Source organism: Tachyglossus aculeatus, chromosome 7, assembly GCF_015852505.1.
Source record: "Tachyglossus aculeatus isolate mTacAcu1 chromosome 7, mTacAcu1.pri, whole genome shotgun sequence".
In the NCBI taxonomy this organism is placed as follows: domain Eukaryota; kingdom Metazoa; phylum Chordata; class Mammalia; order Monotremata; family Tachyglossidae; genus Tachyglossus; species Tachyglossus aculeatus.
This window is the reverse complement of record NC_052072.1, coordinates 3,364,962-3,390,508: the sequence shown is the minus strand read 5'-3', so window position 1 is coordinate 3,390,508 and position 25,547 is coordinate 3,364,962. Positions and strand designations below refer to the sequence as shown.

General features: G+C 49.7%; 1 protein-coding gene across 2 annotated transcripts in view; it reads left to right on the top strand.

The window, feature by feature from the left end:
• The window catches only part of HSPD1 (heat shock protein family D (Hsp60) member 1), a 33,288-nt gene extending 10,467 nt beyond the window's left edge, over positions 1 to 22,821 (top strand). For both annotated transcript variants that reach the window (XM_038749525.1, XM_038749526.1), the window contains exons 3-12: positions 4,165 to 4,417; positions 6,358 to 6,440; positions 7,737 to 7,832; positions 8,532 to 8,625; positions 11,263 to 11,431; positions 13,872 to 13,971; positions 16,761 to 17,006; positions 17,100 to 17,274; positions 20,343 to 20,521; positions 22,295 to 22,821. In XM_038749525.1, coding sequence (XP_038605453.1) covers positions 4,165 to 4,417; positions 6,358 to 6,440; positions 7,737 to 7,832; positions 8,532 to 8,625; positions 11,263 to 11,431; positions 13,872 to 13,971; positions 16,761 to 17,006; positions 17,100 to 17,274; positions 20,343 to 20,521; positions 22,295 to 22,447 — 1,548 coding nt within the window. In that variant the 3' untranslated portion in view covers positions 22,448 to 22,821. The remainder of the gene's footprint in view (positions 1 to 4,164; positions 4,418 to 6,357; positions 6,441 to 7,736; positions 7,833 to 8,531; positions 8,626 to 11,262; positions 11,432 to 13,871; positions 13,972 to 16,760; positions 17,007 to 17,099; positions 17,275 to 20,342; positions 20,522 to 22,294) is intronic.
• Positions 22,822 to 25,547: the final 2,726 nt, after the last annotated feature.

The window sequence follows — 25,547 nt, the reverse complement described above, 5'->3', positions numbered from 1 at the left end:
CCTTCTCAGGCCCCCGGTTCCTCCCCCTCCTCCTTCCCTCACCCCCAACGATCTGGCCTCCTACTTCATTAACAAAATTAAATCCATCAGGTCCGACCTCCCCAAAGTCTCTTCCCCCCTTTCTCCAACCCCCCGGCTCTCAACATTCTCTGCTACTCTCCCATCCTTCCCAGTGGTATCCTCAGAGGAACTCTCCTCCCTCCTCTCAAGTGCTACTCCGGCCACCTGTGCTTCTGACCCCATTCCCTCTCATCTTATGAAATCTCTCGCTCCATCCCTTCTCCCCTCCTTAACTTCCATCTTCAACCGCTCACTCTCCACTGGTTCCTTCCCCTCTGCCTTCAAACATGCCCATGTCTCTCCCATCCTAAAAAAACCCTCTCTTGACCCCACCTCACCTTCTAGTTATCGTCCCATATCCCTCCTACCATTCCTTTCCAAACTCCTTGAACGAGTTGTCTACACGCGCTGCCTAGAATTCCTCAACAACAACTCTCTCCTCGACCCCCTCCAGTCTGGCTTCCGTCCCCTTCATTCCACGGAAACTGCGCTCTCAAAGGTCACCAATGACCTCCTGCTTGCCAAATCCAACGGCTCATACTCTGTCCTAATCCTCCTCGACCTCTCAGCTGCCTTTGACACTGTGGACCACCCCCTTCTCCTCAACACGTTATCTGACCTTGGCTTCACAGACTCCGTCCTCTCCTGGTTCTCCTCTTATCTCTCCGGTCGTTCTTTCTCAGTCTCTTTTGCAGGCTCCTCCTCCCCCTCCCATCCTCTTACTGTGGGAGTTCCCCAAGGTTCAGTGCTTGGTCCCCTTCTGTTCTCAATCTACACTCACTCCCTTGGTGACCTCATTCGCTCCCACGGCTTCAACTATCACCTCTACGCTGATGACACCCAGATCTCCATCTCTGCCCCTGCTCTCTCCCCCTCCCTCCAGGCTCGCATCTCCTCCTGCCTTCAGGACATCTCCATCTGGATGTCCGCCCGCCACCTAAAGCTCAACATGTCGAAGACTGAGCTCCTTGTCTTCCCTCCCAAACCTTGTCCTCTCCCTGACTTTCCCATCTCTGTTGACGGCACTACCATCCTTCCCGTCTCACAAGCCCGCAACCTTGGTGTCATCCTCGACTCCGCTCTCTCATTCACCCCTCACATCCAAGCTGTCACCAAAACCTGCCGGTCTCAGCTCCGCAACATTGCCAAGATCCGCCCTTTCCTCTCCATCCAAACCGCTACCCTGCTAATTCAAGCTCTCATCCTATCCCGTCTGGACTACTGCACTAGCCTTCTCTCTGATCTCCCATCCTCGTGTCTCTCTCCACTTCAATCCATACTTCATGCTGCTGCCCGGATTATCTTTGTCCAGAAACGCTCTGGACATATCACTCCCCTCCTCAAAAACCTCCAATGGCTACCGATCAATCTGCGCATCAGGCAGAAACTCCTCACCCTGGGCTTCAAGGCTGTCCATCACCTCGCCCCCTCCTACCTCACCTCCCTTCTCTCCTTCTACTGCCCAGCCCGCACCCTCCGCTCCTCCACCACTAATCTCCTCACTGTACCTCGCTCTCGCCTGTCCCGCCATCGACCCCCGGCCCACGTCATCCCCCGGGCCTGGAATGCCCTCCCTCTGCCCATCCGCCAAGCTAGCTCTCTTCCTCCCTTCAAGGCCCTCCTGAGAGCTCACCTCCTCCAGGAGGCCTTCCCAGATTGAGCCCCTTCTTTCCTCTCCCCCTCGTCCCCCTCTCCATCCCCCCGCCTTACCGCCTTCCCCTCCCCACAGCACCTGTATATATGTATATATGGTTGTACATATTTATTACTCTGTTTATTTATTTATTTATTTATTTTACTTGTACATTTCTATCCTACTTATTTTATTTTGTTGGTATGTTTGGTTCTGTTCTCTGTCTCCCCCTTTTAGACTGTGAGCCCACTATCGGGTAGGGACTGTCTCTATGTGATGCCAATTTGTACTTCCCAAGCGCTTAGTACAGTGCTCTGCACATAGTAAGCGCTCAATAAATACGATTGATTGATTGATTGATTGATTCATCCCCATTTGACAGATGAGGGCACTGAGGCCCAGAGAAGTTAAATGACTTTCCCAGGGTCACACCACTGACAATGGGCAGAGCTGGGATTTGAACCCATGACCTCCGACTCCAAAGCCCAGGCTCTTTCCACTGAGCCATGCTGCTTCTCTATACTTCATTGTCATATTTATTGAGCGCCTACTGTGTGCAGAGCATTGGATTAAGCGCTTGGAAAGTACAATCCGGAAACAAATAGAGACAGTCCCTACCCAACAATGGGCTGTGATTTATTATCACCTTCCCACCAGAAGGGGCCATTTTGGTTGTGGCAGATATTCACGCGACCTCCAAGTCAGTATTTGCCTGGGCTTTGGAGTCAGAGGTCATGGGTTCAAATCCCAGCTCCACCACTTGCCAGCTGTGTGACTTTGGGCAAGTCACTTCACTTCTCTGAGCCTCAGTTACCTCATCTGAAAAATGGGGATGAAGACTGTGAGCCCCCCGGTGGGACAACCTGATCACCCTGTAACCTCCCCAGCGCTTAGAACAGTGCTTTGCACATAGTAAGCGCTTAATAAATGCCATTATTATTATTATTATTTATTGAGCGCTTATAATGTGCGGAGCACTGTACTGAGCGCTTGGGAGAGTCCACTAGTACGGAATTAACAGGCACGCCCCCCGGCCCATGATGAGTTTACAGTCTAGGCGGGGGAGATGCAGTAACGTAAAGAAGTATGTTACTGTTGGGCAAGTCACTGAACTTCTCTGGGCCTCAGTTCCCTCATCTGTAAAATGGGGATGAAGACTGTGAGCCCCACGTGGGGCAACCTGATCACTTTGTATCTACCCCAGCGCTTAGAACAGTGCTTGGCACATAGTAAGCGCTTAACAAATACCAACATTATTATTATTATTAATAATAAATGCCATTATTATTATTATTAGAGCCCCGGCCTGGGTGTCAGAAGGACCTGAGTTCCTGTCCCAGCTCCGCCGCTCGTCTGCTGGGTGACCTTGCCCAAGTTGCTTCACTTCTCTGGGCCTCAGTTCCTAGCGTGGCTCAGTGGAAAGAGCCTGGGCTTTGGAGTCAGAGGTCATGGGTTCGAATTCCGGCTCCGCCACATGTCTGCTGTGTGACCTTGGGCAAGTCACTTAACTTCTCCGAGCCTCAGTTACCTCATCTGTAAAATGGGGCTTAAGACTGTGAGCCCCACGGGGGGCAACCTGATCACTCTGTATCCCCCCAAGCGCTTAGAACAGTGCTTTGCACATAGTAAGTGCTTAACAAATGCCAACATTATTATTATTATTATTATTATTCATCTGGAAAATGGGGATTAAGCCTGTGAGCCCCACGTGGGACGGGGACTGTGTCTGACCCGATTTGCTTGCACCCACCCCAGTGCTTAGCAAATGCCACTATTAATATTATATAATGTGCTGTACTGTGAGCCCACGGTTGGGTAGGGACCGTCTCTGTATGTTGCCAGCTTGTACTTCCCAAGCGCTTAGTACAGTGCTCTGCACACAGTAAGCGCTCAATAAATACGATTGATTGATTGAAGTAATTTGTAATAATAACGATCGCATTTGTTAAGCACTTACTATATGCAAAGCACTGTTCTAAGCGCTGGAGAGGTTCCATGGAATATTGGCCTGGGGGGCAGGAGGTTGTGGGTTCTAATTCCCCCTCTGCCATTTGTCTGCTGTGCGACCTTGGGCGAGTCACTTCGCCTCCGCGCCTCAGTTCCCTCACCTGTAAAATGGGGGGGTGGAGACCACGTGGGACAGGGATCGGGTCCAAATCCGGTTTGCCGGCATCCACCCCAGTGCCTGGTACACAGTAAGCGCTTAGAAGCAGCGTGGCTCGGTGGAAAGAGCCCGGGCTTTGGAGTCAGAGGTCATGGGTTCGAATCCTGGCCCCCGCCACCTGTCAGCTGTGTGACTTGGGGCAAGTCACTTCGCTTCTCCGGGCCTCAGTTACCTCAAATGGGGGTGAAGACTGTGAGCCCCCCGGGGGACGGACCCGATCACCTTGTACGGTGCTTTGCACATAGTAAGCGCTTAACCGATGCCATCGTCGCCCCTTAACAGATGACCTCGATTATTCTCGTCTCAGGGTAGAAATGTGATCATCGAGCAGAGCTGGGGGAGCCCCAAGGTCACCAAGGACGGCGTGACGGTGGCAAAAGCCATCGACCTGAAGGACAAATACCAAAACATCGGGGCCCGGCTGGTCCAGGACGTCGCCAACAACACCAACGAAGAGGCCGGGGACGGCACCACCACGGCCACCGTGCTGGCCCGCTCCATCGCCAAGGAGGGCTTCGAGAAGATCAGCAAGGGAGCCAACCCCGTGGAGATCAGGAGAGGTGGGGGGCCGGGGCCGTAACCGTACCCCCTTTATTACTGCGATCATTCAGCCCTTCCTGGGTGCCAGCCACTGTACTAAGCGCCAGGGCAGATCCGAGCAAATCGGGTTGGACGCGGCCTCCGTCCGGCACGGGGCCCGCCGTCTTCATCCCCGTTATACGGGTGAGATGACTGAGGCCCAGGGAAGTGAAGCCATACGTTGCCAATTTGACTTCCCAAGCGCTTAGTACAGTGCTCTGCACATAGTAAGCGCTCAATAAATACGATTGATGATGATGATGATGAAGCGACTGGCCCAAAGCCTCCCATTTTGCATTTTGTCCTTTGCTTTCTTCTCCCACCCCCACTATCCCAACCTTTCAAAGCCTTTATTCAAATCCTCTTTTCCCCTACTCTCTCCGTCATCATCAATCGTATTTATTGAGCGCTTACTATGTGCAGAGCGCTGTACTAAGCGCTGAGCTCTCCATCTTGGGACCCGTAATTTATTTCCATTAATGCCCGTCTCTCCCCTACTGTGTCCAAGCACTGGACTAAGCGCTTGGAAAGTACAAATCGGCAACTTCGGCACGGCCTAGTGGGTTGAGGCCGGGGCCTAGGACCGGGGCGGTCCTGGATTCTAATCCTGGCTTGACCCCCCGGTCTGCTGGGTGACCTTGAGCGAGTCATTTCCCTGGACCTCAGTTAGCATATATCTGAAAAACAGGATTGTGTGAGCTGCATGTGGGATGGGGACTGTGTCCAACTTGAAGGGTTAGTGAGTAGAGAAGCAGTGTGGCTCAGTGGAAAGAGATGGGCTCGGGTTCAAATCCCGGCTCCACCAGTTGTCAGCTGTGTGACTTTGGGCAAGTCACTTCACTTCTCTGGGCCTCAGTGACCTCATCTGGAAAATGGGCATTAAGACTGTGAGCCCCCCCGTGGGACAACCCGATCACCTTGTAACCTCCCCCAGCGCTTAGAACAGTGCTTGGCACATAGTAAGTGGGGAGCAGCGTGGCTCAGTGGAAAGAGCCGGGGCTTTGGAGTCAGAGGTCGTGGGTTCAAATCCCGGCTCTGCCACTTGTCAGCTGTGTGACTTTGGACAAGTCACTTCACTTCTCTGGGCCTCAGTTCCCTCATCTGTAAAGTCGGGATGAAGACTGTGAGCCCCACGTGGGGCAACCTTGATCACTTTGTATCTACCCCAGCGCTTAGAACGGTGCTTGGCACATAGTAAGCGCTTAACAAATACCAACATTATTATTATTATTATTAATAAATGCCATTATCATTATTATTATTAGAGCCCAGGCCTGGGTGTCAGAAGGACCTGAGTCCCCATCCCAGCTCCGCCGCTCGTCTGCTGGGTGACCTTGCCCAAGTCGCTTCACAGCTCTGGGCCTCAGTTCCTTCATCTGGAAAATGGGGATTAAGCCCGTGAGCCCCACGTGGGACGGGGGACTGTCCGGCCCGATTTGCTTGCACCCACCCCAGTGCTTGACATAGAGGAAGCGCTTAGCAAATGCCACTGTTAATATTATATAATGTGCTGTACTGTGAGCCCACTGTTGGGTAGGGACCGTCTCTATATGTTGCCAACTTGGACTTCCCAAGCGCTTAGTCCAGTGCTCTGCACACAGTAAGCGCTCAATAAATATGATTGATCGTCAGTCGCATTTATTGAGTGCTTACTGTATGCAGAGCACTGGACTAAGCGCTTGGGAAGTCCAAGTTGGCAACATATAGAGACGGTCCCTACCCAACAGTGGGCTCACAGTCTAAAAGATATTATATATATTATAACAATATTATTACAAGGGGGTGGGTAGGATCTTCTAAAGCACATACACAGCCCGCACTGAGGGGATAGCTCGGACGGCCCGGCGGGTGGATGGAGTCGGGCCGGGGAAGCAGGGGGTGGGCCGCGAGCTAAGGAATGACCGGTGTCCTTGATGTCCAGGGGTGATGCTCGCCGTCGATGCCGTCATCGCCGAACTCAAGAAACTGTCGAAGCCCGTCACGACCCCTGAAGAGATTGCCCAGGTGAGGCCTGCCGCCGCCTCCCGACTCACAGGCCGCTCCACATTTATGTCGCCGGCCGTTCGGCTCCTATATATACGTTTAGTTCCGGGAAGCAGCGTGGCTCAGTGGAAAGAGCCCGGGCTTTGGAGTCCGAGGTCATGGGTTCAAATCCCTGCTCCAATCCCTGCTCACTTTGGACAGGTCACTTCTCTGGGCTCAGTTACCCCATCTGTAAAATGGGGATTAAAATCGCGTGTGAGCCCCCCCATGGGACAACCTGATCACCTTGTAACCTCCCTGGCGCTTAGAACACACGTAGTAAGCGCTTAGCAAATACCAACATTATTATTATTATTGGACCAGAATGGCCCACAAGGAAACGAAGCTGTAGATTCTGCTTGAAGCTTACTACGTGTCTGCTGTGTGACCTTGACCAAGTCATTTCTCGAAGCCTCGGTTTCCTCCTCTGTATAATGGGGATTAAAATGGAGCCCCGTATGGGACAGGGCCCACAGTGTCTTGCCTCTGTTTCTTCAGTTGTGAGCCTCAGGGGTCTGATCTGACTTGCGTCTATCCCAGCACGTGGTACTGGTACTTGACACATAATGAGCGCTTAACAGAGAAGCAGCGTGGCTCAGGAAAGAGCATGGGCTTTGGAGTCAGAGGTCATGGGTTCAAATTCTGCTCCGCCAGCTGTGTGGCTTTGGACAACTCTCTGGGCCTCAGTTGCCTCATCTGTAAAATGGGGATTAAGACGGTGAGCCCCCCGTGGGACAACCTGATCACCTCGTAACCTCCCCAGCGCTTAGAACACTGCTTTGCACATTGTAGGCGCTTAGTAAATGCTGTTATCATTATTATACCATAACAAAACTCATCTGCTAAATAAATTTGAAACTACTAAAGGATACAATGTAACTCTTGCACTGTCCTCTCTCAAGGGCTTAAAACAATTTCCTCCACATTAAGCGCTGAATAAATACGATTGTAAGATTATAAAGGTGACAGGGAAGAGCTACTGTCATCCATGGGGTGATGTCCCATGTCAGTGGATATTATTTTTAGGGTAAAAGCTTTGCTGATTCTGGAAAGATTTCCATATTCAGTAGTTCGAAGGAATTATGACCGGCTGAAGTGGAATAAAGCGAGGGGATCCCCTCTCATTATCTGTTCGTTTTCCAAGAGCCTTTTAAATCAAGGCCCATGAAGAACGACTGCATGCCCTGGAGAGAGGAGATGTGAGGTCTGGGGAGAAAGCGGCGTCTCTGCGTTGTCCTCTGTCCAGAAGAATAACTCGAAATGGTTTTTATATTTCAGGTGGCCACAATCTCAGCGAACGGAGACCAGGAAATTGGCACCATAATATCCGACGCGATGAAGAAAGTTGGGCGGAAGGGAGTCATCACGGTGAAGGTAAGTTCAAAGTGATTGCCTTGTTATCTTGATGTTTGTCTGACTGCCTGACCTATATATATGTATATATGTTTGTACGTATTTATTACTCTATTTATTTTACTTGTACATATCTATTCTATTTATTTCATTTTGTTAGTATGTTTGGTTTTGTTCTCTGTCTCCCCCTTTTAGACTGTGAGCCCACTGTTGGGTAGGGACTGTCTCTATATGTTGCCAATTTGTACTTCCCAAGCGCTTAGTCCAGTGCTCTGCACATAGTAAGCGCTCAATAAATACGATTGATGGTGGTGACTCCTACTGAAATAAGCTCTTTGTGATTTATTAATGATAGTAATACCGATGATGATGGTATTATTCCATCTGCATTTTAATCCGTCAACCCGCATTTTACAGATTTATGTTGACGTCTGGTTCTCTGGCCCCCTTTCCGCCCAAATCTATCAGACCGCCGCTCTTTTCCATCTGCATTTTAATCCATCAATCTGCATTTTACAGATTTATATTGGCGTCTGTTGCTGTGGCCCTCTTTCCACCCAAATCTATCAGACCGCCGCTCTTCTAAAATCGTCCTCTTCCAGGAAGCCTTCTTCCATCTCTTATTAACTCTGGGGTTCCAGTCCTCAGCCTAACAGTGGTTCAGTAGCCCTTCAGGCACGGCCCCATTTCACCTCCATCGATCTCCTTTCGTCTTCCTAGGACGGGAAGACGCTGAATGATGAACTGGAAATCATCGAAGGCATGAAATTTGACCGAGGGTACATCTCTCCGTACTTCATCAACACGGCCAAAGGTAAGGGCTGTTGTCACTGAAAAATACCGGCCCCGCAAACTCAACGCTTCAGGACTCTGCGTATCATTGCATTTCTGGAGGCCTTCCCAGACTGAGCCCCTTCCTTCCTCTCCCCCTCGTCCCCCCTCCATCCCCCCCATCTTACCTCCTTCCCTTCCCCACAGCACCTGTATATATGTTTGTACATATTTTTTTACTCTATTTTATTTGTACAGATCTATTCTATTTATTTTATTTTGTTAGTATGTTTGGTTTTGTTCTCTGTCTCCCCCTTTTAGACTGTGAGCCCACTGTTGGGTAGGGACTGTCTCTATAGGTTGCCAATTTGTACTTCCCAAGCACTTAGTACAGTGCTCTGCACATAGCGCTCAATAAATACGAATGATGATGATGATTTCTTGAGTGATGGTGAACGCCTTCAACGAGTTACAAGCATTTTCTAGGAAAGGGGACTCAACTAGCTATAATAATAATAATAATAATAATAATAATAATAATAATGGCATTTGTTAAGCACTTACTATGTGCCGGTCACTGTTCTAAGCACTGGGGTGGATACTGGGTAATCAGGTTGTCCCACGGGGGGCTCACACTCTTCATCCCCATTTTACAGATGAGGGAACTGAGGCACAGAGAAGCCAAGTGAGTTACCCAAAGTCACACAGCTGACAAGTGGTGGAGCTGGGATTTGAACCCATGACCTCTGACTCCCAAGCCCGGGCTCTTTCCACTGAGCCACGCTGCTTCTCTTTGAGTGCTTTGGATTTGGGATTGGAAAATATTGGAAGAAATCCATCAGCGTGGATAAATTCCTTGCTCTCGGGAAGGAAGCCGAAGGGGCAACTCAGTTGTAACGCTAGGGATTTAAGAACTAGAAGTGACTTGCCCAAAGTCCCCCAGCTGGCGAGGGGCAGCGGCGGGATTAGAACCCACCACCTCGGACTCCCAAGGCCGTGCTCTTTCCACTAAGCCACTTGGCACAGAATAAGCGTTTAACAAATACCACTAATAGTAGTAGTAGTAGTGGTACTGAGGGTTGGCTGTCCTGGTCCAGAGGACTTCAGTTTTTTCCCCCCCGAAAAAATCGCTAGAAAGACTTCCCTCCTCCCTCTTGAGGACCTGAAAGAATAAAGGCAAGTGATAATATGAGAAGCAGCGGGGCTCAGTGGAAAGAGCCCGGGCTTTGGAGTCAGAGGTCATGGGTTCAAATCCCCGCTCCGCCACTTGTCTGCTGGGTGACTTTGGGCAGGTCACGTAACTTCTCTGGGCCTCAGTTCCCTCAACGGTAAAATGAAGATTCATTCATTCATTCAACCGTATTTCATCATCATCATCAATCGTATTTATTGAGCGCTTACTATGTGCAGAGCACTGTACTAAGCGCTTGGGAAGTACAAATTGGCAAAGTATAGAGACAGTCCCTACCCAACAGTGGGCTCACAGTCTAAAAGGGGGAGACAGAGAACAAAACAATATTAACAAAATAAAATAAATAGAATAAATATGTACAAATATAGAGTAATAAAGATGTACAAACATGTACATATATACAGGTGCTGTGGGGAAGGGGAGGAGGGGATTAAGACTGAGCCCCCCGTGGGACACACTGATTGCCTTGTAACCTCCCCAGCGCTTAGAACAGTGCTCTGCACATAGTAAGCACTTAATAAAGGCCGTTATAATTATTACTATAATTATAGTTGTTGCTATTCTTACTGGGTCTTTAGGGCGGTGGTCATCGTCATCAATCGTATTTACGGAGCGCTTACTATGTGCAGAGCACTGTACTAAGCGCTTGGGAAGTACAAATTGGCAACATCTAGAGACAGTCCCTACCCAACAGTGGGCTCACAGTCTAAAAACAGTCATGAGGTTTCATCATCATCATCATCAATCGTATTTATTGAGCGCTTACTATGTGCAGAGCACTGTACTAAGCGCTTGGGAAGTACAAATTGGCAACATACAGAGACAGTCCCTACCCAACAGTGGGCTCACAGTCTAAAAGGGGGAGACAGAGAACAAAACCAAACATACTAACAAAATAAAATAAATAGAATAGATATGTACAAGCAAAATAAATAGAGTAATAAATATGTACAAACATATATCATCATCACCATCAATCGTATTTATTGAGCGCTTACTATGTGCAGAGCACTGTACTAAGCGCTTGGGAAGTACAAACTGGCAACATAGAGACAGTCCCTACCCAACAGCGGGCTCACAGTCTAAAAGGGGGAGACAGAGAACAAAACCAAACATACTAACAAAATAAAATAAATAGAATAGATGTGTACAAATAAAATAAATAAATAGAGTAATAAATACGTACAAACATATATACATATATACAGGTCAGTCAGTCAGACAAACATCAAGATAACAAGGCAATCACTTTGAACTTACCTTCACCGTGATGACTCCCTTCCGCCCAACTTTCTTCATCGCGTCGGATATTATGGTGCCAATTTCCTGGTCTCCGTTCGCTGAGATTGTGGCCACCTGGGCAATCGTAGGCAGGGTGTGTTGTCCCGTCCTGAGCGCTTAGTCCACTGCTCGGTGCTCAGTAAGTAAATACGGTCGCTTGAGGGGCAGGCTGAGGCTTTGAGGCGCGGCTGTGCTTGGCTCCGGCAGGGCAGAAATGCGAATTCCAGGACGCCTACGTCCTGCTGAGCGAGAAGAAGATCTCCAGCGTCCAGTCGATCGTCCCCGCCCTGGAGATCGCCAACGCCCACCGCAAGCCCCTGGTCATCATCGCCGAAGACGTCGACGGAGAGGCGCTCAGTACCTTGGTCCTCAACAGGTGCGGGAAACGCAGCGGGGGGACGCGGCGTCTTCGGGGGGCGTCTCCCGTGGACCGGGGTGAGGCGTTAGCCGGTTGTCAGGTTGGACGCAGTCCCAAGTAGAGGAGGTGGGGATTCAATCAATCGATCGGATTTACTGGATAATGAATCCAGTTGTCCCACGTGGGGCTCCCGGTCTTAGTCCCCATTTTACAGATGAGGGAACTGAGGCTCAGAGATCAATCAATCAATTGTATTTATTGAGCGCTTACTGCGTGCGGAGCGCTGTACTCAGCGCTTGGGAAGTCCAAGTGGGCGACATAGAGAGACGGTCCCTACCCAACAGTGGGCTCACAGGCTAGAAGGGGGAGACAGAGAACAAAACCAAACATATTAACAAAATAAAATAAATAGAATAGGTATGTACAAATACATCGATCGTATTATTGAGCGCTTACCGTGTAAAGTTGCTGTAACCCTAATGAATAATAATGAGGGTATTTGTTCAGCACTTACTATGTGCGAAACACTGTTCTAAGCTCTGGGTGGGAGGCGAGGTGATCAGGTTGTCCCACGGGGGGCTGACAGTGTTCATCATATTTATTACTCTATTTGTTTATTTTACTTGTCCATATCTATTTATTTTATTTTGTAAGTATGTTTGGTTTTGTTCTCTCTCTCCCCCTTTTAGACTGTGAGCCCACTGTTGGGTAGGGACCGTCTCTAGATGTTGCCAATTTGTACTTCCCAAGCGTTTAGTACAGTGCTCTGCACATAGTAAGTGCTCAATAAATACGATTGATAATGATGATACCTGTATATATGTTTGTACATATTTATTACTCTATTTTACTTGTCCATATCTATTCTATTTATTTTATTTTGTGAGTATGTTTGGTTTTGTTCTCTGTCTCCCCCTTTTAGACTGTGAGCCCACTGTTGGGTAGGGACTGTCTCTAGATGTTGCCAATTTGTACTTCCCAAGCGCTTAGTACAGTGCTCTGCACACAGTAAGCGCTCAATAAATACGATTGATGATGATGATGATCCCCATTTTCCAGATGAGGTCCCTGAGGCCCGGAGAAGTGAAGTGGCTTGCCCAAGGCCACCCAGCTGACAAGTGGCAGAGCCACTTAGAGAAGCAGCGTGGCTCAGTGGAAAGAGCCCGGGCTTTGGAGTCGGAGGTCATGGGTTCGGATCCTGACCCCGCCACATGACTGCTGTGTGATCTTGGGCAAGTTACTTCTCTGAGCCTCAGTTACCTCATCTGTAAAATGGGGATTAAGACTGTGAGCCCCACATGGGACAACCTGATTACTTTGTATCCCCCCCAGCGCTTAGAACAGTGCTTTGCACATAGCAAGCGCTTAGCAAATGCCAACATCATTATTATTATTATTAGAGCCGAGGTTTGAACCCATGACCTGACTCCCAAGCCCGGGCTCTTTCCACTGAGCCACACTGCTTCTCTAGTTTGCAGGAGCTTGGGCTTGGGAATCGGAGGACATGGATTCTAATCCCGGCTGTGCCAATTGTCTGCTGTGGGACCTTGGACAAGTCACTTCACCCCTCTGTGCGGCAGTGACCTCCTCATCTGTAAAATGGGGATGAAGAGCATGAGCCCCATGTGGGACAGGGACTGTGTCCAACCTAATTATCTTGCATAATGATAATGGTGGCATTTGTGAGCCCACTGTTGGGTAGGGACTGTCTCTATATGTTGCCAATTTGTGCTTCCCAAGCGGTTAGTACAGTGCTCTGCACATAGTAAGCGCTCAATAAGTACGATTGATTGATAGGGACTGTCTCTATATGTTGCCAATTTGTGCTTGCCAAGCGCTTAGTACAGTGCTCTGCACATAGTAAGCGCTCAATAAATACGATTAATTGATTGATTAAGCGCTTACTATGTGCAAAGCACTGTTCTAAGCGCTGGGGAAGCTACAAGTTGATCAGGTTGTCCCCAGCAGGGCGGGGGCTCAGTCTTAATCCCCATTTTACAGATGAGGGAACTAATAGTAATAATAATAATAACAATAATAATGATGGCATTTGTTACCCGCTTACTATGTGCAGGGTACTGTTCTAAGCACTGGGGGGGATACAAGGTGATCAAGTTGTCCCACGGGGGGCTCACAGTCTTCATCCCCATTTTCCAGATGAGGGAACTGAGGCCCAGAGAAGTGAAATGACTTGCCCAAAGTCACCCAGCTGACAGTTGGCGGGGCCCGGGATTTGAACCCACGACCTCCGACTCCAAAGCCCGGGCTCTTCCCACTGAGCCGCCCTGCTTCTCCACAGGCGCTTACCAGACACCCTCATCATCACCCGGGAAAGGGGAGGGAGTCCAAAGCCAGAGGGAAAGACCTGGGCAAGCGGCGAGAAGGGCTCGCCCAAAGTCCGGAGAGAGTAGGTCTGGTGCTTGAAGGTGGCCCGTCTCTTCCTCCCTCTTCTTTCCAGGCTAAAAGTCGGTCTGCAGGTTGTCGCCGTGAAAGCCCCGGGTTTCGGCGATAACAGGAAGAACCAACTCAAAGACATGGCCATCGCCACCGGAGGGGCCGTAAGTACATAAGTAGATAATAATAATAATAATAAGGATGGCATTTATTAAGCGCTTACTATGTGCAAAGCTCTGTTCTAAGCGCTGGGGAGGTTACAAGGTGAGCAGGTTGTCCCACTTGGGGCTCACAGTCCTCATCCCCATTTTCCAGATATAATAATAATAATAATGGCATTTATTAAGCGCTTACTATGTGCAAAGCACTGTTCTAAGCGCTGGGGAGGTTACAAGGTGATCAGGTTGTCCCACGGGGGGCTCACAGTCTTCATCCCCATTTTCCAGATAATAATAATAATAATGGCATTTATTAAGCGCTTACTATGTGCAAAGCACCGTTCTAAGCGCTGGGGAGGTTACAAGGTGATCAGGTTGTCCCACAGGGGGCTCACGGTCTTCATCCCCATTTGACAGATGAGGGAAGTGAAGTGACTTGCCCAAAGTCACCCAGCTGACAGGTGGCGGAGCCGGGATTCGAACCCATGACCTCTGACTCCAAAGCCCGGGCTCTTCTCCACTGAGCCACGCTGCTTCTCATAAGGTCACTGAGGCCCAGAGAAGTGAAGTGACTTGCCCAAAGTCACCCAGCTGACAATCGGTGGAGCTGGATTTGAACCCATGACCTCTGACTCCAAAGTGCATGCTCTTCCCACTGAGCCACACTGCTTAAATAATGATGGCATTTATTAAGCGCTTACTATGTGCAAGGCACTGTTCTAAACGCTGGGGAGGATACAAGGTGATCAGGTTATCCCACGTGGGGCTCACAGTCTTCATCCCCATTTTCCAGATGAGGTGACTGAGGCACAGAGAAGTGAAGTGACTTGCCCAAAGTCACCCAGCTGACAATTGGTCAGCTGGTTTTGAACCCATGACCTCTGACCCCAAAGCCCATGCTCTTTCCACTGAGCCACGCTGCTTAAATAATGATGGCATTTATTAAGCGCTTACTATGTGCAAGGCACTGTTCTAAGCGCTGGGGAGGATACAAGGTGATCAGGTTATCCCACGTGGGGCTCACAGTCTTCATCCCCACTTTCCAGATGAGGTCACTGAGGCCCGGAGAAGTGAAGTGACTTGCCCAAAGTCACCCAGCTGACAATTGGTGGAGCCGGATTTGAACCCATGACCTCTGACTCCAAAGCCCGTGCTCTTTCCACCGAGCCACGCTGCTTAAATCACCCGCCACCTTTCTCTTTTAGCGTGGATCAGTGGAAAGAGCCCAGGCTTGGGAGTCAGAGGTCATGGGTTCGAATCCCGGCTCCGCCACCTGTCTGCCGTGTGACCTTGGGCAAGTCACTTCACCTCTCTGAGCCTCAGTTCCCTCGTCTGGAAAATGGGGATTAAGACTGTGGGCCCCACGTGGGACAACTTGATCACCTTGTATCCCCCCCAGGACTTAGAACAGTGCTCTGCACATAGTAAGCGCTTAACAAATGCCATCGTTATTATTGTTATTATTATTATTATTATTTATTCCCAGAGGGTGGAGAACTTGATTTAACTCGCCAAAAGGAGTCAGGTCTGTCTTCGGCGTTTCACAGGGGATCCATTAGCGAGGGGGTGTAATTGGTCATATTAAGCAATTGGCTCCGCAGAGCCTTTGGCGGAATCCTTCCTTCAAAGGCATAAGGGCATAATTATCATTAATTATTGTGGTATTGGTTAAGCGCTTACTACATGTACTTCAAACAGGGTAGGAACAGGGTAATCGGGTCGTCCCACGTGGGGCTCACACTTGTACAGATGAGGGAACTGAGGCACAGAGAATCAATCAATCGTATTTATTGAGCACTTACTGTGTGCAGAGCACTGTACTGAGCGCTTGGGAAGTACAAGTTGGCAACATATAGAGCCGGTCCCTACCCAACAGTGGGCTCACAGTCCAGAGAAGTAAAGTGACTGGCCCGGGGGCACCCAGCAGACAAGTGGCGGGGCCGGGATTAGAACCCACATCCTCTGACTCCCAAGCCACTAAGCCACGCCCGGGCTCGGGAGTCACTTGTCTGCTGCGTGACCTTGGGCAAGTCACTTAACTTTTCTGGGTCTCAGTTCCCTCGTCTGTCAAATGGGGATGGCGGCTGTGAGCCCCGGCATGGGACAACCTGATGACCTTGTATCTCCCCCAGCGCTTAGAACGGGGCTTGGCACATAGTAAGCGCTTAACAAGTGCCATAATAATAATAATAGGTAAGAGGGATACACTTTCATCGTCTTTAGCGATGAATAAGTACCCTGTATCCCACACAATTTGCTTGTATCCACCCAGTGCTAAGTACGATGTCGGACACATAGTAAGCGCTTAACAAAGTATATAGGATAGATATGTACAAGTAAAATAAATAGAGTAATAAATACGTACAAGCATATATCCATATATACAGGTGCTGTGGGGAAGGGAAGGAGGTAAGATGGGGGGGATGGAGAGGGGTCCGGGCCTCGGTTCCCCCATTTTACTTGTCCATATCTATTCTATTTATTTTATTCTGTTAGTATGTTTGGTTTTGTTCTCTGTCTCCCCCTTTCAGAGTGTGAGCCCACTGTTGGGTAGGGACCGTCTCTAGATGTTGCCAACTTGGACTTCCCAAGCGCTTAGTCCAGCACTCTGCACATAGTAAGCACTCAATAAATACGATTGATGATGGTCTGTAAAATGGGGTTGAAGACTGCGAGCCCCCCACCCCCGGCCGTGGGACGGGGACCGGCCGAGCTCGTACTGACCCCGTCCCCGGGGTCCGGCACGTAGTAGACGCTTCGTGAGTAGCTCCGCCGTCCCCCCCACCCCGCCGCAGGTGTTCGGCGAGGAGGGCCTGCCGCTGAACCTGGAGGACATCCAGCCCCACGACTTCGGCAAGGTGGGCGAGGTGATCGTCACCAAGGACGACGCCATGCTCCTCAAGGGCAAGGGCGAGAAGGCCCAGGTGGAGAAGCGCATCCAGGAGATCACCGAGCAGATCGACCTCACCACCAGCGACTACGAGAGGGAGAAGCTCAACGAGCGGCTGGCCAAGCTGTCGGACGGCGTGGCCGTGCTGAAGGTGAGCCCCCCCCGCTCCGCCCCGGACCCCCGCGGACCCCCCGGGCGGACCCGGACCCCCCGCGGACCCCCGGCTCTCTCCTCCCCGGCGCAGGTGGGCGGGACGAGCGACGTGGAGGTGAACGAGAAGAAGGACCGGGTGACGGACGCGCTGAACGCCACGCGGGCGGCCGTGGAGGAGGGCATCGTCCTGGGCGGCGGCTGCGCCCTGCTGCGCTGCATCCCCGCCCTGGAGGCCCTCACGCCCGTCAACGACGATCAGAAGATCGGTAAGGGCCCTCCGCGCCCGGCTCCGGGGGCGATCGATCCGTCGATCGGTCGGATTCGCTGCGTGGCTCGGTGGAAAGAGTCTGGGCTCTGCCAGTTGCCGGCTGGGTGACTTTGGGCAAGTCACTTCACTTCCCTGGGCCTCAGTTCCCTCATCTGTGAAATGGGGATGAAGACTGGGAGGGACAACCTGATCACCTTGTAACCTCCCCAGCGCTTAGAACGGTGCTTGGCACATAGCAAGCGCTTTGTGGCTCAGTGGAAAGAGTCTGGGCATGGGTTCAAATCCCGGCTCTGCCAATCGCCGGCTGGGCGACTCTGGGCAAGCCACTTCTCTGGGCCTCAGTTCCCTCATCTGGAAAATGGGGATGAAGACTGGGAGCCCCCGGGGGGACAACCTGATCACCTTGTTACCTCCCCAGCACTTAGAACGGTGCTTGGCACATAGTAAGCGCTTCATGGCTCAGTGGAAAGAGCCCGGGCTATGAAGTCAGAGGTCATGGGTTCAAATCCCACTCTAACTCAGCTGTGTGACTTTGGGCAAGTCACTTCACTTCTCTGGGCCTCAGTTCCCTCATCTGGAAAATGGGGATGAAGACTGTGAGCCCCCCGTGGGACAACCTGATCACCTTGTCACCTCCCCAGTACTTAGAACGGTGCTTGGCACATAGCAAGCGCTTCGGGGCTCAGTGGAAAGAGTCTGGGCATGGGTTCAAATCCCGGCTCCGCCAGTTGCCGGCTGGGTGTCTTTGGGCAAGCCACTCACTTCTCTGGGCCTCAGTTCCCTCATCTGTAAAATGGGGGTGAAGACTGGGAGTCCCCGGGGGGACAACCTGATCACCTTGTAACCTCCCCAGCGCTTAGAATGGTACTTGTCCCATCATAGTAAGTGCTTCGTGGCTCAGTGGAAAGAGCCTGGGCTATGGAGTCAGAGGTCATGGGTTCAAATCCCACTCTGTTAACTCAGCTGTGTGACTTTGGGTGAGTCACTTCACTTCCTGGGCCTCAGTTCCCTCATCTGGAAAATGGGGATGAAGACTGGGAAGCCCCCCGGGGGCCAACCTGATCACCTTGTAACCTCCCCAGCGCTTAGAACGGTGCTTGGCACATAGTAAGCGCTTCGTGGCTCAGTGGAAAGAGCCTGGGCTCTGGAGTCCGAGGTCATGGGTTCAAATCCCGGCTCTGCCAGTTGCCAGCTGTGTGACTTTGGGCGAGTCACTTCACTTCTCTGGGCCTTAGTTCCCTCATCTGGAAAATGGGGATGAAGACTCTGAGCCCCCGGGGGGTAACCTGATCACCTTGTAACCTCTCCAGCGCTTAGAGCAGTGCTTTGCACATAGTAAGCGCTTAATAAATGCTAAAAAAAAAAACCCAAATGCATTATTATTATTATTTCATGTGCCCTGATTCCATCTAACTCAGCCCTGATCTCTTTCCCTCTTTCCGTCCCTCCCCACCAGACCCTTGCTCTCCCCACCGTCAAAGCCTTATTAAGGTCTCATCTCCTCCAGGAGCCCCTGAATTAAATTCTCCTTCCTCCACCTCACTCTATCTTCTGCATTGTCTAATAGTAATAGTGATGATGGCACTTGTTAAGCGCTTACTATGTGCAGAGCACTGTTCTAAGCGCTGCGGCGGGGGGGGGGGTTACAAGGTGATCAGGTTGTCCCACGGGGGGCTCACAGTCTTCATCCCCATTTTCCAGATGAGGGAACTGAGGCCCAGAGAAGTGAAGTGACTTGCCCAAAGTCACCCAGCTGGCAATTGGCGGAGCTGGGATTTGAACCCATGACCTCTGACTCCCAAACCCGGGTTCTTTCCACTGTGCCACGCCGCTACATAATGATGGCATTTATTAAGTGCTTACTATGTAGAGCGTGGCCCAGGTTTTATCAATCAATCAGTCGCATTTATTGAGCACTTCTTGTGTGCAGAGCACTTGGGAAGTCCAAGTTGGCAACATACAGAGACGGTCCCTACCCGACAGTGGGCTCACAGTCTAGAACCCATGACCTCTGGCTCCCAAGCCCCGGCTCTTTCCACTGAGCCACGCTGCACCTACATCTGATGTTTGGGCACTTGATAATCGCCCCCACAACCACCAAAAAATATACATTATTTTTTCATACATCTGTCCATCTCTAGACCGTAAGACCCCCTTTTAGACTGTGAGCCCACTGTTAGGTAGGGACTGTCTATATGTTGCCAACTTGTACTTCCCAAGCGCTTAGTACAGCGCTCTGCACACAGTAAGTGCTCAATAAATATGATTGATTTAGACCCCCTTTTAGGCTGGGAGCCCACTGTTGGGTAGGGACTGTCTCTAGATGTTGCCAACTTGTACTTCCCAAGCGCTTAGTACAGCGCTCTGCACACTGTAAGCGCTCAATAAATACGATTGATTTAGACCCCCTTTTAGACTGGGAGCCCACTGTTGGGTAGGGACTGTCTATGTGTTGCCCACTTGTACTTCCCAAGTGCTTAGCACAGCGCTCTGCACACAGTAAGCGCTCAATAAATACGATTGATTTAGACCCCCTTTTAGACTGGGAGCCCACTGTTGGGTAGGGACCGTCTATATGTTGCCCACTTGTACTTCCCAAGCGCTTAGCACAGCGCTCTGCACACAGTAAGCGCTCAGTAAATACGATTGATTGATTACAGGCAGGGAGCGTGTCTGCAGCTCCTGTTGTATTCATTCATTCAGTCGTCCTTATTGAGCGCTTACTGTGTGCAGAGCGCTGTACTAAGCGCTTGGGAAGTCCAAGTCGGCAACATATAGAGACAGTCCCTACCCAACAGTGGGCTCACGGTCTAAAAGGGGGTCTAAATCAGTCGTATTTATTGAGCAACATAGACGGTATCGGACTTACCCAGGCTGTAATGTGGGGCTCTGCGCTCAGGAAGCGGTCCGGAGATGGCGTTGATTGATTATTGATTGGATGCGTGAGGGGCATCGTCGGGGTGTCCGGATACCCGGGCTCAGGCGCGATGCCGGCCCGCCAACTTGGGAACGCGGGCACCCGGCCAAATGGAAGCCGACCGAGCCCTCTTCCTCTTCCGCCCGCAGGCATCGAGATCGTCAAGCGGACGCTGAAGATCCCCGCGATGACCATCGCCAAGAACGCCGGCGTGGAGGGCTCGCTGATCGTCGAGAAGATCCTGCAGAGCAGCTCGGAGGTCGGCTACGACGCCATGCTGGGCCAGTTCGTCAACATGGTGGAGAAGGGAATCATCGACCCCACCAAGGTGAGTGGCTCGGCTCCTTTTCTTCCCTTCTTGGAACGCGTTGATATATGATGTTTGTCCATATTCATCACTCTACTTATTTATTCTACTCGTCCCTAGGCCGTGAGCCCACTGTTGGGTAGGGACCGTCTCTATATGTTGCCAACTTCTACTTCCCAAGTGCTTATTACAGTGCTGTGCACACAGTTAGCGCTCAATAAATACGATCGATTGATTGATTGATCCACTGAGCCACGCCGCTTCTCTTACGTACCATCGATTGATGGATTGATTGATGAGGTCGGGCTCAGCCCTGTCCCACATGGTGGGCGTGCCCACGGTCTAATGGAAGAAAGAATAGGCATTTACCTCCTTCCCTTCCCCACAGCACCTGTATATATGTATATATGTTTGTACATATTTATCACTCTATTTATTTTACTTGTCCATATCTGTTCTATTTATTTTATTTTGTTAGTATGTTTGGTTTTGTTCTCTGTCTCCCCCTTTTAGACTGTGAGCCCACTGTTGGGTAGGGACTGTCTCTAGATGTTGCCGGTTTGTACTTCCCAAGCGCTTAGTACAGTGCTCTGCACATAGTAAGCGCTCAATAAATACGATTGATGATGATGATGATGATGATGAGAGAAAACCGGTTGTCCGAAGGAGCTGTGCCCAGGCCCGGCATTTTTCCCTCACCGGGAAAAGAACAGAGAAAGAAGCGGCGCGGTCTAATGGGAAGCGCCCAGGCCTGGGAGCCGGAGGGATCTGGGTTCTAATCCTGGCTCTACCATCATCATCATCATCAATCGTATTTATTGAGCGCTTACTGTGTGCAGACAATTGGCAGAGCTGGGATTTGAACCCATGACCTGACTCCAAAGCCTGTGCTCTTTAATGCTATTATTATTCCACTGAATAATAGACTGTGAGCCCACTGTTGGGTAGGGACTGTCTCTATATGTTGCCAACTAGTACTTCCCAAGCGCTTAGTCCAGTGCTCTGCACACAGTAAGCGCTCAATAAATACAATTGATTGATGCCTGTCATCCATGTTTTGATTCTGTAATAATAAAAATAATGTTGGTATTTGTTAAGCGCTTACTAGGTTCTAAGCACTGGGGGGGATGTTGCCAATTTGTACTTCCCAAGCGCTTAGTACAGTGCTCTGCACATAGTAACCGCTCAATAAATACGGCTGATGATGGTACAGGGTAATCAGGTTGTCCCGCGGGGGGCTCCCGGTCTTCATCCCCATTTTACAGTTGAGGTCACTGAGGCCCAGAGAAGTGAAGTGGCTGGCCCAAGGTCACACAACGACTGACTGACTGTACATATTTATTCTATTTATTTTATTTTGTTAATATGTTTTGTTGTCTCCCCCTTCTAGGCTGTGAGCCCGCTGTTGGGTAGGGACCGTCTCTCTATGTTGCCCACTTGTACTTCCCAAGCGCTTAGTCCAGTGCTCTGCACACAGTAAGCGCTCAATAAATAGGATTGATTAATAATAATAATGTTGGTATTTAAGCGCTTACTATGTGCAAAGCACTGTTCTAAGCGCTGGGGGGGGGATACAAGGTGATCAGGTTGTCCCACGGGGGGCTCACAGCCTTAATCCCCATTTTACAGATGAGGGAACTGAGGCCCAGAGAAGTGAAGCGACTTGCCCAAAGTCACTTGAGCTTGTGGTGGGAAGGGAACATGTCTTACCTTGTGTTGTCCAGTGCCGCGCATATAGTAAACGCTCAATAAGGGCGACTAATTGAGCTCTGTTTTTCCCTCCTCCCCACGCAGGTGGTGAGGACGGCCCTGCTGGACGCCGCCGGGGTGGCCTCCCTGCTGACCACGGCCGAAGCGGTGGTCACCGAGCTGCCCAAGGAGGAGAAGGAGCCCGCCATGGGCGGGATGGGGGGAATGGGCGGAGGGATGGGAGGCGGGATGTTCTGAGCGCCTCCGCCGGCGACGCGGTCGGCAGTGTGAGAGACGACGACGGAGCGGAGGGGGGAGACGCCCCCGCGGGTCCGGCGGGGCCGACGTCCGAGGCCCGTCACCCCCCCCCATCCCCGGGTTTTCAGTTGGCAAAACGCAGCGTGGGTCTCTCCGCCGTCGGGGCCCACGGCCTGGCAGATAATTTATTTTCTATTTTCGGAGAAAAAAGACATTTGTACATTCCTGATCACCGCGGGCAGGGGGGGGGTGACCGTCTCTTTTCAACGCAGTTGTGCCAGGCGAAGACTGGGATCCAGCCAATTGTGTACAAAGTAGCGAACTAGCCCATTACGTGACCACCTTTGTGTAATAAAAGATCGTTGGGAGCCGCCCATCTTTGTCCGGACTGGGAGGGGGATTCACCAGCGAGTCCACGATTTAGTTATAATGACGGCATTTAAGCGCTTACTGTGTGCAAAGCGCTGAATCCATGATTTATTAGTTGTAATGATGGCATTTGTTAAGTGCTTAGTATGTGCAAAGCACTGAATTGATGTTTTTTTAGTTATAATGATGGCATTTGTTAAGCGCTTACTATGTGCAAAGCGCTGAATCCATGATTTATTAGTTATAATGATGGCATTTGTTAAGCGCTTACTATGTGCAAAGCGCTGAATCGATTTTTTGGTTATAATGATGGCATTTGTTAAGCGCTTACTATGTGCAAAGCGCTGAATCCATGATTTATTAGTTATAATGATGGCATTTGTTAAGCGCTTACTATGTGCAAAGCGCTGAATCGATTTTTTGGTTATAATGATGGCATTTGTTAAGCGCTTACTATGTGCAAAGCGCTGAATCCATGATTTATTAGTTATAATGATGGCATTTGTTAAGCGCTTAGTATGTGCAAAGCGCTGAATCCATGATTTTTTAGTAATAATGATGGCATTTGTTAAGCGCTTACTATGTGCAAAGTGCTGAATCCATGATTTATTAGTAATAATGATGGCATTTGTTAAGCGCTTACCATGTGCAAAGCGCTGAATCCATGATTTATTGGTTATGATGGCATTTGTTATGCGCTTACTATGTGCAAAGCGCTGAATCCATGATTTATTATTAGTTATGATGGCATTTGTTAAGCACTTACTACGTGCAAAGCGCTGAATCCATGATTTATTAGTTATGATGGCGTTTAAGCGCTTACTATGTGCACAGTGCTGAATCCATGATTTATTAGTTATGATGGCATTTAAGCGCTTACTATGTGCACAGCGCTGAATCCATGATTTATTAGTTATGATGGCATTTAAGCGCTTACTATGTGCACAGCGCTGAATCCATGATTTATTAGTTATGACGGCATTTGTTAAGCGCTTACTATGTGCAAAGCGCTGAATCCATGATTTATTAGTTATGATGGCATTTGTTAAGCGCTTACTATGTGCACAGCGCTGAATCCATGATTTATTAGTTATGACGGCATTTGTTAAGCGCTTACTATGTGCAAAGCGCTGAATCCATGATTTATTAGTTATGATGGCATTTAAGCGCTTACTATGTGCAAAGCGCTGAATCCATGATTTATTAGTAATAATGATGGCATTTGTTAAGCGCTTACTATGTGCAAAGTGCTGAATCCATGATTTATTAGTAATAATGATGGCATTTGTTAAGCGCTTACTATGTGCAAAGCGCTGAATCCATGATTCATTAGTTATGATGGCATTTGTTAAGCGCTTACTATGTGCAAAGCACCGTTCTAAGCGCTGGGGAGGATGCCAGGTGATCAGGTTGGGGCTCTCAGTCTCATGCCCAGAGAAGTGACTTGCCCAAAAGGTAAGGTGATCAGGCTGTCCCTCAGGGGGCTCACAGTCTTCATCCCCATTTTACAGGTGAGGTAACTGAGGCACAGAGAAGTGAAGTAACTTGCCCAAAGTCACACAGCTGACAGTTGACGGAGCTGGAATTTGAACCCATGACCACTGACTCCCAAGCCCGGGCTCTTTCCACTGAGCCACGCTGCTTCTCTGGGTAATCAACCAGTCCATCGATTGGTTGTACTTATTGAGTGCCTACAGCATTAGGGCTCTCACAGCCCCCTTTTTTTTTTAATGGCATTTATTTAGCCCTTACTATGTGCTAAGCGCTGGGGAGGTTGCAAGGTGATCAGGTTGTCCCGGGGTGGGGGGCTTACAGTCTTCATCCCCATTTCACAGATGAGTAACTGAGGCCCAGGGAAGTGACTTGCCCAAAGTCACACAGCTGACAATTGGCGGAGTGGGGATTTGAACCCATGACCTGACTCCAAGCCTGGGCTCTTTCCATCGAGCCACACTGCTTCCCCACAGATTTATTGATTTAGTCCAACGTATTTGAGTGCTTACTGGGCCGAGCACTGTACTGAGTGTGGGGCATTCTATATATGTTGCCAATTTGTACTTCCCAAGCGCTTAGTTCAGTGCTCTGCACATAGTAAGCGCTCAATAAATACGATCGATGATGATGATGCTTTGCACACAGTCGGAGCTTAATAAATGCCATAAATTAAAAATACAATTGAGGGAATAAGCGATAGAAGGAATGGGGTTGAAAATACAGTGCTTTGCACACAGTCGGAGCTTAAATGCCATAAATGAAGTACAATTGAGGGAATAAGCGATAGAAGGAATGGTGTTGAAAATAAAAACAGTGCTTTGCACACAGTCGGAGCTTAATAAATGCCATAAATGAAGTACAATTGAGGGAATAAGCGATAGAAGGAATGGTGTTGAAAATAAAAACAGTGCTTTGCACACAGTCGGAGCTTAATCAATCAATCAATCAATCAATCGTATTTATTGAGCGCTTACTATGTGCACAGCACTGTACTAAGCGCTTGGGAAGTACAAATTGGCATCACATAGAGACAGTCCCTACCCAACAGTGGGCTCACAGTCTAAAAGGGGGAGACAGAGAACAGAACCAAACATACCAACAAAATAAAATAAGTAGGATAGAAATGTACAAGTAAAATAAATAAATAAATAAATAAACAGAGTAATAAATATGTACAACCATATATACATATATACAGGTGCTGTGGGGAGGGGAAGGCGGTAAGGCGGGGGGATGG